The sequence below is a fragment of the Nerophis ophidion genome, linkage group LG12 (assembly GCF_033978795.1).
Source record: "Nerophis ophidion isolate RoL-2023_Sa linkage group LG12, RoL_Noph_v1.0, whole genome shotgun sequence".
In the NCBI taxonomy this organism is placed as follows: Eukaryota; Metazoa; Chordata; class Actinopteri; order Syngnathiformes; family Syngnathidae; genus Nerophis; species Nerophis ophidion.
Genome location: NC_084622.1, coordinates 59,239,087 through 59,251,317, shown reverse-complemented (window position 1 = coordinate 59,251,317; position 12,231 = coordinate 59,239,087). Strand labels below are relative to the sequence as shown.

Sequence of the window (12,231 nt, the reverse complement as noted above, 5' to 3'; positions counted from 1 at the left end):
TCCCGGTCAGATGAAGCCATCAGGACCACATCATCTGCAAAAAGCAGAGACCTAATCCTGCGGTCACCAAACCGGAACCCCTCAACGCCTTGACTGCGCCTAGAAATTCTGTCCATAAAAGTTATGAACAGAATCGGTGACAAAGGGCAGCCTTGGCGGAGTCCAACCCTCACTGGAAATGTGTCCGACTTACTGCCAGCAATGCGGACACACACACACACACACACACACACACACACACACCTCTACCAATACCCTTGAAAGCAGTGATGCGGAAAAATCCACGCACAGCAAACAAGACCGTAGCCAATGCAAGAATATAAAGTAATAAGCCATCTTTGCATATTAGACGGAACTGAGCTGAAAAAGTAACCGTGCAAAACAGCGATACGGCTTGAAGGTTTTTTTGAAAAGCCTTTAACTATTTGCCGTGTGCCATTGAGAGGCGTTTCATGAGATACAACTACTCCTGCAGACGCAAACAAACACTTTGCTGTGGGAAACAATTCATTTTTCACATTCAGAGGTGGGTAGTAATGCACAACATTTACTCAATCAATCAATCAATGTTTAATTATATAGCCCTAAATCACTAGTGCAGGGGTAGGGAACCTATGGCTTTAGAGCCAGATGTGGCTCTTTTGATGACTGCATCTGGCTCTTAGATCATTCTTAGCTGACATTTCTATATTATATCCGCTAGTAATCTTTCAGGTTCAAACATTGATGACATTTCATAAACAGACGAGGAGCAAGGAATTATGCAGAGACAGAGTTCATCTTAATCTGTGTTCAAAGGACTCCGGCTTATTAGTGATTCCCAAAGCCCAAAAAAAGTCTGCGGGCTATAGAGCGTTTTTTGTTCGGGCTCCAGTACTCTGGAATGCCCTCCCGGTAAAAGTTCGAGATGCCACCTCAGTAGAAGCATTTAAGTCTCACCTTAAAACTCATTTGTATACTCTAGCCTTTAAATAGACTCCCTTTTTAGACCAGTTGATCTGCCGCTTCTTTTCTTTCTCCTATGTTCCACTCTCCCTTGTGGAGGGGGTCCGGTCCGATCCGGTGGCCATGTACTGCTTGCCTGTGTATCGGCTGGGGACATCTCTGCGCTGCTGATCCGCCTCCGCTTGGGATGGTTTCCTGCTGGCTCCGCTGTGAACGGGACTCTCGCTGCTGTGTTGGATCCGCTTTGGACTGGACTCTCGCGACTGTGTTGGATCCATTATGGATTGAACTTTCACAGTATCATGTTGGACCCGCTCGACATCCATTGCTTTCCTCCTCTCCAAGGTTCTCATAGTCATCATTGTCACTGACGTCCCACTGGGTGTGAGTTTTCCTTGCCCTTATGTGGGCCTACCGAGGATGTCGTAGTGGTTTGTGCAGCCCTTTGAGACACTAGTGATTTAGGGCTATATAAGTAAACATTGATTGATTGATTGATTGAATTTGGCTCAATGAGGAGACATGGGTTTTGGGCTGTATTCTAGTAACAGATCCAAACTACGTTCTAAAAGTCCAGCCTGTGTGCTTCCACTATTTATTTGGGAGGTCCCTGTTTACATCGCTGAAGCTGTCGCTGAGGGAAGGAGGTAATCTCGACAACTCCAGTTAGACACAATGTGTTTGTTGTGGTGATATCGCCTCGTCTCTCTGCTCTGTCTGCGTCACGGCGGTGTTCGGCCTTGGCAGTCAGCTGGCCGTTCCTGGACACAGACACCGATACCAGACTAGCTGGCAATCTTTTGGATTGTCAGCTTTGCACAGACAAAGAAAAATACCACTTGAGCACAATTGACAATAATTATAGCAACGGCCCTCAAGCATAAAAGTTGTGTGATAATATATAGATCAGGGGTGTCAAACTCAAATACAGAGTGGGCCCAAATTTAAAACCGAACAAAGCCGCAGGCCGAGGTTGAACAAATTAACTTTTTTAATAGGGACCCAAACAAGTTTTGCATTGAATATTGAACAAGCAAGGCTTATATAACTTTATAGTGACATGCAAAATCGAGGTTCAAATAATAATAATAATTAGAAAATATCAATGGCATATCAAATAAAATTTAAATAAAAATCGAATGCCTCTTTTCGGCGGTGGGGTTGCGGTGGACGGGGTTTGGTGATACCGGGGGGTTTATATTGTACAAGGCTTTCTTGGTATTTGTTCTGTTGTGTTTGTGTTGTGTTACGGTGCGGATGTTCTCCCGAAATGTGTCATTCTTGTTTGGTGTGGGTTCACAGTGTGGCGCATATTTGTAACAGTGTTAAAGTTGTTTATACGGCCACACTCAGCGTGACCTGTATGGCTGTTGACCAAGTATGCCTTGCATTCACTTGTGTGTGTGTATAAGCCGCATATATTATGTGAGTGGGCTGGCACGCTGTTTGTATGGAGGAAAAGTGGACGTGGAGACAGATTGTAGAGAACGCCAAAGGCAGTGCGTTTAAAGCCCACCCCAAATATTGTTGTCCTGGATGAAATTCGGGAGTCTCCCGGGAAAATCGGGAGGGTTGGCAAGTAAGAGTATTAGCGGTGAATGCGGTGTTAGAGCGGCGGGCCAGCTCTAATGTTAATTTGATATTGCCTCAAGGGCCAAGTGAAATTACACGGCGGGCCAAATCTGGCCCGCGGGCCGGAGTTTGACACCCATGATATAGATAATTATTCTAACATAATCACAGTGTTAAAAATAACATTCAAAATATAAAACATTCTCATGCATTTTAATCCATCCAACCGTTTTCTACCACACCTGTTCAAGAAGTCGCATTAATGGTAAGAGGTGTTTTATTTATTATTGGTTAGCTTCAGAATAAAAATCTTATTAAAAAGAATAAGAGACTTATTATACTTTAAAAATGTTGGTCTTACTTAAAAGTACACGCATTTTGTTGTATTCAGTGTTAAAAAAATATTATGTGGCTCTCACGGAAATACATTTTTAAAATATTTGGCTTTCATGGCTCTCTCAGCCAAAAAGGTTCCCGACCCCTGCACTAGTGTCTCAAAGGGCTGCACAAACCACTACGACCTCCTCGGTAGAGCCCACATAAGGGCAAGGAAAACTCACATACTCCGTCACATAGCGTCCTTATGACCAACATTTCACCAACAAGTCCTCTTTATGTATAATATCAATTCGTTTTTGAGTAATGACAACTAACTGGGGACGGCGTGGCGGGGTTGGGAGAGTGGCGGTGCCGGCAACCTGAGGGTTCCTGGTTCAATCCCCACTTTCTACCAACCTCGTCCTTGAACAAGACACTTCACCCTTGCTCCTGATGGGTCGTGGTTATGGCCTTACATGGCAAGTGTGTGAATGTGGAAAAAGTGTCAACGCACTTTGAGTACCTTGAAAGTAGAAAAGTAACCCTTTTACTGAACTAAAAATGAACTGAATATGTCTCCTTGTCTTGGTGTGACGTCCCCTACAGAACTGGAGCCCATTTCTCCGCATTAAGAGTGTGGACATGGACATGAAAAACTATTTTGTTGATCACTTCAGTGCTTTTTTTATATCCCTGTCCTGGTCCCTGATTGAAGTTAAAGTCCCAAACACACTAGATGTGGTGAAATTACTCTCTGCATTAGACCCATCCCCTTGTTAACCCCCTGGGAGGTGAGGGGAGCAGTGAGCAGCAGCTGTTGCCGTGCTCGGAAATCATTTTGGTGATTTAACCCCCAATTCCAACCCCTTGTAGCTGATTGCCAAGCAGGGAGGCAATGGGTCCCGTTATTATAGTCTTTGGTAAGACTCGACCATCCAGTCTCAGGACAGAGACTCCAACCACAAGGCCAACCACCATTTTCGGACTTCCCTGCTCTACCATGAACACTGTATCCTGTGTTCATTGTGCTCTTTTCAGCATTTTCCCAAGGAGATTGAGGAAAACATCAGTAGAAGAGGACGCAAAATAGAATACTAGTGGATTACTTTCTTTTTCTCTCGTTTTTGACCACACTCTGTTCTTCTTTTTCTGTTTTTACAAAAGTTTTTACTCTGTCGTTCTACTCTTGAGGGTGCTGTGGATTTTCGGTGTCACATTTGTTCTTGGGACCTTTGACCAAAATCTTTCTTCTGTTAGGTCACACTCCTCTTACTTGGTTCCTCCCATTTTGCACAAGTCAATTTGACTGGAGAGGTCCATACTTTTTCACATAATTCTATCATTTGGTAATGTATGCAGGCTGACCCCTTCTTTAGTTGGGGGCCTTTTAGAAACATTTTGGAGAAATTGTACTCATCATCGTGTACGTATCGTAGTTTTAAGGCACCATATTTGTTATGTTCAAAATTATTTTATTCAGACAAATCTGCTGACAGTTCCGGCTGACAAATCAGCTGTTTTTAAATTATTTCTGAAGACGAGACGAACACAATCAATTAACATATTTTTTAACTTTGATTTTAACTATTTATGTGTAGATTAAATACTACTTTTACACAGTTACACTAAGATTCATTTCAATACCTACATGGCGCTGCTGTGTGTATATTTAAATGTTATGGTTTACAGTAGGGGAGATGACAGCTCAGACACCAGGGGGGTAATGTTAAATAATTTATTGTATATATATATTGTCAAAATATATAATAATAATAAAAAACAGTACTAACTAATAAACTACACTAAGGAAATGGAGAGTGTCAAAACCCAAGAGTGTGTGTGTGTGAGGCTATGTGTGTAGTTAGCTGAGGTGTGTGTTACCAAGTGTTGAGAGTGAAGGAAGGAGGTAGTCCGTGGGACAGGCAGGTGGTCCAGGGCAAGAGAATAGTGACAAGTTTCGTGTCCGGGCAAGGGTTCTAAAGTTCAAAGTCCACAGGGGAAAATAACGGAAGACTCGGGAAAGAACTACGGGAGAACAAACAAGGATGTCATACACGGAGGGAAAACACAGAGAGAGGGAGAGAGAGAGCATAAAGCTTCGGCTTATGATTCACTGGACTTTTATACAGCGGCCTCTCATCAGGACCAGGTGCGCTGATTGCTGATCGCCCACAGCCTGGCCGGCAAGCAGAGCGCAAAGATGAGGGCGCTTTGGAATGCGCCGAGGCCGCGACATTAAATGAATTAAAATAAAATTAAAACAATGAGGAATTTGTAATCACTGCTATGTTGGAATTGTTATTAATATTGATACTGTTGTTGATATTATTAATTTTTGTTTGACTGCTTTTGGGTTGTTTTCGGGAGAACATCCTCACAGTAACACAACATAAACGCAACATAACAATTACCCAGAATCCCATGCATCTATGACCCTTCCAGGCTATATTATATATTTGGTGTTAGCGGGGTGTATGAAACAATGAGGGATTTCTAATCACTGCTATGTTGGAATTGTTATTAATATTGATACTGTTGTTGATATTAATTTTTGTTTGACTGCTTTTGGGTTGTTTTGCTCTGTTTATTGCTATTATGGATGTTGCTGGGTCGGGTTTGGTTTTGGAGTTGGAATTGCACTGGTGTGGTGTTGTTGTGTACGTGTAATGTTTTGTTGGATTGATTAAATAAATAAAATGAAACAAACGTGCTGCGGTAAACATGAATATCCATGCACGGACGTGTCTACTGCAAGAAAATAACCTATGTGACGTTACATAAAAATTAAAATTGAAGTTTTGACCTTTATTTTAGAAAAACATTCTAAAACTCAACTTCAAATAAAAATGCCATTCATTCATTTTGTTAATGTTTTTTTTTCTTTTTTTGGGATGTCCTTGGTACAACGGCACGTAAAAGTAAAAAAAAAAAAAATCAGGAGAATATTAAAAGTTATCTCAGTATGATACAGGGGAGTTCTATACAACACTCAAACCCAATGAGAAAAAGTACGTAATGAATTCCTTTAACAGTATCAGTCATAACGTTCCTGTGATGGTTTGACAGTGCAGGTGCGCCCTAATAAAATGGCCAGTGAGTGTCTGTTTGACGGAGTGCACAGCGGCTTTGGCTTTACATTGCTGACAGGCATCGAAGTGTGTTCGAGCGGTGTTGCAGGGATGAAAATGGAAGGGGAGGGGAGGGGGGGGGTGAAACCAAAGCACGGAATGGTGATTTACCGTGGCACCTTTCCATATTTTACCTCATTTGAGATTTTTGTTTTATTCATTTGGAGATGGCCCTGGGTATTTCATTCCATTTGGCGTGGACAAAAATATGCCACCACTTAACTCCTGGGCTGTATATCACAGTGCGGTGGCTACGTTGTGCGGCACTTTTCCATGATGGATGGATCTCTACATGGATGGGCGGTGGGTGGGATGCTCCACTCCGTCAATCAAAAGCCTCGTCTTAAATCTTTCTCGCTTTACGAGCAGAGCTGACGCCACACTGTGTGGCCCGGCGTGATGTCCGGGTGGGATTTGGCGGCATAGTTCTAGAGTGGGCGTGCCAGCAACTTGAGGGTTCCAGGTTCGATTCCCACTGCCGCTATCTTAGTCACGGCCCTTGTGTCTTTGGGCAAGACACTTAACCCACCTGCTCCCAGAACTTCAGGAGTCTCCCGGGAAAATCGAGAGGGTTGGCAAGTAAATTTGGCCCGCGGGCCAGAGTTTGACACCCATGGGTTAGCGTGTCCGCCCTGAGATCGGTAGGTCGTGAGCTCAAACCCTTGCCGAGTCATACCAAAGACTATAAAAATGGGACCTATTACCTCCCTGCTTGGTACTCAGCATCAAAGGTTGGAATTGGGGGTTAAATCAACAACAATGATTCGCGGGCGCGGCCACTGCTGCTGCTCACTGCTCTCCTTACCTCTCAGGGGGTGAGCAAGAGTGATGGGTCAAATGCAGAGAATAATTTCACCACATCTAGTGTGTGTGTGACAATCACTGTTATTTTAACTTTTAACTTTAGTCTTGCTTGCTAACACAACACAGATGCGGGCAATAGCACTTAAAAGAAGTCGTGAAGCTGCTACAGCAAAACACTGACTAGACAGGTAGCGCAAAACATCAACAAACTCAAAATAAGGCACGACGACCTGGTGGAGTTTTATTTTTCAACATTTTTTGCTGGCGGTGTGCCTCCGTTTTTGTTTTTTTTGTTTTTTTTAAACGTGCCTTGGCTCAAAAAAGGTTGAAAAACAATGCTCAAGATGGCGTTTAAATAAAGTGCGTGTTAAACGAGGCTGACATGCGGCGCCAAGTTCTGGCAGGTTGGCGGTAATTAAATCCCTGTTTGCTGCCGCTTTAAAGGTAATCACTTTCAACATGCAACATCACTACAGATGTCCGATAATGGCATTTTTGCTGATATCCGGAATTCCGATATTGTCCAACTCTTCATCACCGATACTGATATCAACCGATACAGATATATACAGTCGTGGGATTAACACATTATTGTGCTTAATTTTGTTGTGATGCCCCGCTGGATGCATTAAACAATGTAACAAGGTTTTCCGAAATGAATCAAATCAAATTACGGAAAAAAATGCCAACATGGCACTGCCATATTTATTATTGAAGTCACAAAGTGCATTTTTTTTTTAAATGCCTCAAAACAGCAGTTTAGAATTTGAGACATGCTCTCCCTGAGATAATCCTGATACCCACTTCAACTAAGGGAAATACTATACTTTGACTTTAGCAAAGTCTAAGTTTAAGAAAGTGCGGGGTTGAGGAATGGGGGTGGGGGGTGTATATTGTAGCGTCCCGGAAGAGTTAGTGCTGCAAGGGGTCTGGGTATTTCTTCTGTTGTGTTTATGTTGTGTTACGGTGCGGATGTTTTCCCGAAATGTGTTTGTCATTCTTGTTTGGTGTGGGTTCACATTGTGGCGCATATTTGTAATAGTGTTAAAGTTGTTTATACGGCCACCCTCAGTGTGACCTGTATGGCTGTTGACCAAGTTTGCCTTGCATTCACTTCTGTGTGTGTGAAAAGCCGTCAATAGTATGTCAGTGTGCCGGCACACAAAGGCGAAGTGAAGTGAAGTGAATTATATTTATATAACGCTTTTCTCTAGTGACTCAAAGCGCTTTACATAGTGAAACCCAATATCTAAGTTACATTTAAAGCAGTGTGGGTGGCACTGGGAGCAGGTGGGTAAAGTGTCTTGCCCAAGGACACAACGGCAGTGACTAGGATGGCGGATGCGGGAATCGAACCTGCAACCCTCAAGTTGCTGGCACGGCCACTCTACCAACCGAGCTATACCAGTGCCTTTAAGGTTTATTGGCGCTCCGTACTCCTCCCTACAGCCATATGTACACAGCTGCCTTTTAAAAAGTCGTACATTTTACTTTTTGAAACCGATACCAATGATTTTGAAACTGTTACCAATAATTTCCGATATTATATTTTAAAGAATTTATCGGTCGATAATATCGACAGTCCGATATTATCGGATGTCCCTAGACATCACCATAGCTGACATCTAGTGCCAACATGGCACTGTAATATTTACTATTGAAGTCACAAAGTGCATTATTTTTTTTAACATTCCTTCATAACAGCAGCTTGGAATGCTTTCCCTGAGATAATCCTGATACCCACTTCAACTATGGGAAATTCTATACTTTGACTTTAGCAAAGTCTAAGTTTAAGAAAGTGCGGGGTTGAGGAATGGGGGTGGGGCGTGTATATTGTAGCGTCCCGGATGACTTAGTGCTGCATGGGGTTCTGGGTATTTGTTCTGTTGTGTTTATGTTGTGCGGATGTTCTCCCGAAATGTGTTTGTCATTCTTGTTTGGTGTGGGTTCACACTGTGGCGCATATTTGTAACAGTGTTAAAGTTGTTTATACGGCCACCCTCAGTGTGACCTGTATGGCTGTTGTGTGTGAAAAGCCATCGATATTATGTGACTGGTCCGGCACGCAAAGGCAGTGCCTTTAAGGTTTATTGGCGTTCCGTACTCCTCCCTACGCCCGTGTACACAGCTGCATTTTAAAAAGTCGTACATTTTACTTTTTGAAACCGACACCGATAATTTCTGATATTACATTTAAAAGCATTTATCGGCCAATAATATCGACAGTCCGATATTATCGGACGTCCCTAGACATCACCATAGCTGACATCTAGGGATCATCTTTAATCCCTTTCAATTGGTATTGACTGTCGGAGGGTAAGACAAATCGACTGGTGGGCCGTGGGACTTTTTTCCGCAATAGTTGACCAACTGTGCGAGCGGTGGAAGAAAAAACTGATCCGAATTTGTCTTCTCTTTCCTTTGCAGTTGTGTGGTTGTGGGCTGCTCGGCGTGGGCATCTGGCTCTCCGTGTCTCAGGGCAGCTTCGCCACCTTCTCGCCCTCGTTCCCTGCACTGTCAGCTGCCAACATGGTCATCGCCATCGGCGCCATCGTCATGGTAACAGGCTTCCTGGGTTGCCTTGGTGCCATCAAAGAGAACAAGTGCCTCCTACTCAGTGTGAGTATTTTTTTTTTTTCTTTGCCGCCATACGTTAACACCTGTACGAACCAGGTTGTGGGTACTTATCGGTTATTATTACACAATTTTATTTCCTACGATATTGCAATAAAACTAACATGAGACCTACATAACCGAAGAAGACAAATCTTGCAGAAAGTCCACAAAAATTATTTCATTATCATGCCCTACAAATGTAAAAGGTATGTCCATCCATCCATCCATCATCTTCCGCTTATCCGAGGTCGGATCGCGGGGGCAGCAGCCTAAGCAGGGAAGCCCAGACTTCCCTCTCCCCAGCCACTTCGTCTAGCTCTTCCCGGGGGATCCCGAGGTGTTCCCAGGCCAGCCGGGAGACATAGTCTTCCCAACGTGTCCTGGGTCTTCCCCGTGGCCTCCTACCGGTTGGACGTGCCCTAAACACCTCCCTAGGGAGGCGTTCGGGTGGCATCCTGAGCAGATGCCCGAACCACCTCATCTGGCTCCTCTCCATGTGGAGGAGCAGCGGCTTTACTTTGAGTTCCTCCCGGATGGCAGAGCTTCTCACCCTATCTCTAAGGGAGAGGAAACTCATTTGGGCCGCTTGTACCCGTGATCTTATCCTTTCGGTCATGACCCAAAGCTCATGACCATAGGTGAGGATGGGAACGTAGATCGACCGGTAAATTGAGAGCTTTGCCTTCCGGCTCAGCTCCTTCTTCACCACAACGGATCGATACAACGACCGCATTACTGAAGACGCCGCACCGATCCGCCTGTCGATCTCACGATCCACTCTTCCCTCACTCGTGAACAAGACTCCTAGGTACTTGAACTCCTCCACTTGGGGCAGGGTCTCCTCCCCAACCCGGAGATGGCACTCCACCCTTTTCCGGGCGAGAACCATGGACTTGGACTTGGAGGTGCTGATTCTCATTGTCCATTTTTTAAAGATGACAGCATTAATAAGACATGAAAAATCTTTCAGAGAATTCTACTATTCATGATTTTGTCAGTTCTTAATGCTAGTAAAACCACATGTTTAAACAAAGCACATAGTTATTCAATCACTCCATTTATATGTGGAAGTGTTGGACGTTGGGGTGTAACGGTACGTGTATTTGTATCGAGCCGTTTCGGTACGGGGCTTTTGGTTCGGAAGCAGAAGTCTTCACAAGCTGCTCTGCTTTCTGCCTCTGTCTCTGCCTCTTTGTCCCGCCCACACAACAATCTGATTGGTTACATACAAAGCCAATCAGCAGTGCGTATTCAGAGCGATGTAACAGCCAATCAGCAATGCTTTAGCGTCGAGCAGATATTCGTCTAGCAGGGGAGGAGCGGACTCTACCCAAATTATACCAAACACTTCCCAGTCACAACTATTACTAACATTAATATGAGCCCGTTGACCTTCTAGAAACTTAAACTGCAGCTCAGCTCGCTCACAGTATAGGCTTGAGATGAAGGCTAATTAGCTTTTAGTGTAACGTTAGCTCATTTTTCTGTGTGTGTGTGTGTGTGTGTGTGTGTGTGTGTGTGTGTGTGTGTGTGTGTGTGTGTGTGTGTGTGTGCCCTGTCTGTCTGTTATTTCATTGAACTCCATTGTGTTTAGGGATGAATAGTCTCTCCTATTGCAATTGTACTATTTTTCAGCTATAGTTACATGAATCATTAGTAATGTAGCAGCCTAGTTTTGAATAGCAGGGTCCCTGCTATCACATGTTGATAAAAATACAATATTTACATAATAAAAGTCAACTACAGGCTTCCCAAATGCTGTAATAAATTAAGCATGATGAGTTGACATTAAACAGTTTCAATGGAAACTGTTCAATGTTAAACTTTTTATATGTAGAAGAAAGGTTTTTTCATTTTATGTAATCAAAGCAACAACTTGAGGCAGTTTAAAGTGGATTAATGTGGGCAGAATTATTATAGTGTTCCCAATGTTAAACGGATAAAGCCATTGTTTACAAATTTGGTAAATAAATAACCCAAAAATTTATATTTTGTTGATTTCTTACTGTACCGAAAATGAACCGAACCGTGACCTCTAAACCGAGGTACGTACCGAACCCAAATTTTGTGTACCGTTACACCCCTAGATGGACGCATTAATTTTTGCTTAGTTCAATGAAATTACATCCTCGGTTGTCATCAACATAAAATATCCAATAACTTTAGAAATTGAAAAAGTTTTCAACTAGCGTATTTTTCGGACTATAAGTCGCAGTTTTTTTCATAGTTTAGCCGGGGGTGCGACTTATACTCAGGAGCGACTTATCTGTGAAATTATTAACACATCACCGTAAAATATCAAATAATATTTAGCTCATTCACGTAAGAGACTAGACGTATAAGATTTCATGGGATTTAGCGATTAGGAGTGACCGATAGTTTGGTAAAGGTATAGCATGTTCTATATGTTATAGTTATTTGAATGACTCTTACCATAATATGTTAGGTTAACATAGCAGGCACCTTCTCAGTTGGTTATTTATGCCTCATATAACGTACACTTATTCAGCCTGTTGTTCACTATTCTTTATTTGTTTTAAATTGCCTTTCAAATGTCTATTCTTGGTGTTGGATTTTATCAAATAAATTTCCCCCCAAAATGCGACTCATACCCTAGTGCGACTTATATATGTGTTTTTCCTTCTTTATTGTGCATTTTCAGCGGGTGCGACTTATACTCCGGAGCGACTTATACTCCGAAAAATACGGTATATATTCTAGATATTCTCAATATATGATCCTGTTATATTAACACTGTGGTTTTTAGAGTTGAACTATTAATTGATTTTGTTTTCAATGAGTGTTTTTTAACCATAGCACCAGGGCCCATGAGTCATACCATAGACTA

At 42.8% G+C, this 12,231-nt stretch overlaps 1 protein-coding gene across 1 annotated transcript in view; it reads left to right on the top strand.

The window, feature by feature from the left end:
* The window catches only part of LOC133563638 (tetraspanin-9-like), a 165,669-nt gene that overhangs the window by 104,406 nt on the left and 49,032 nt on the right, over nucleotides 1-12,231 (top strand). The window contains exon 2 of the mRNA XM_061917885.1: nucleotides 9,195-9,386. Within this exon, the coding sequence (XP_061773869.1) occupies nucleotides 9,195-9,386 (192 nt within the window). The remainder of the gene's footprint in view (nucleotides 1-9,194; nucleotides 9,387-12,231) is intronic.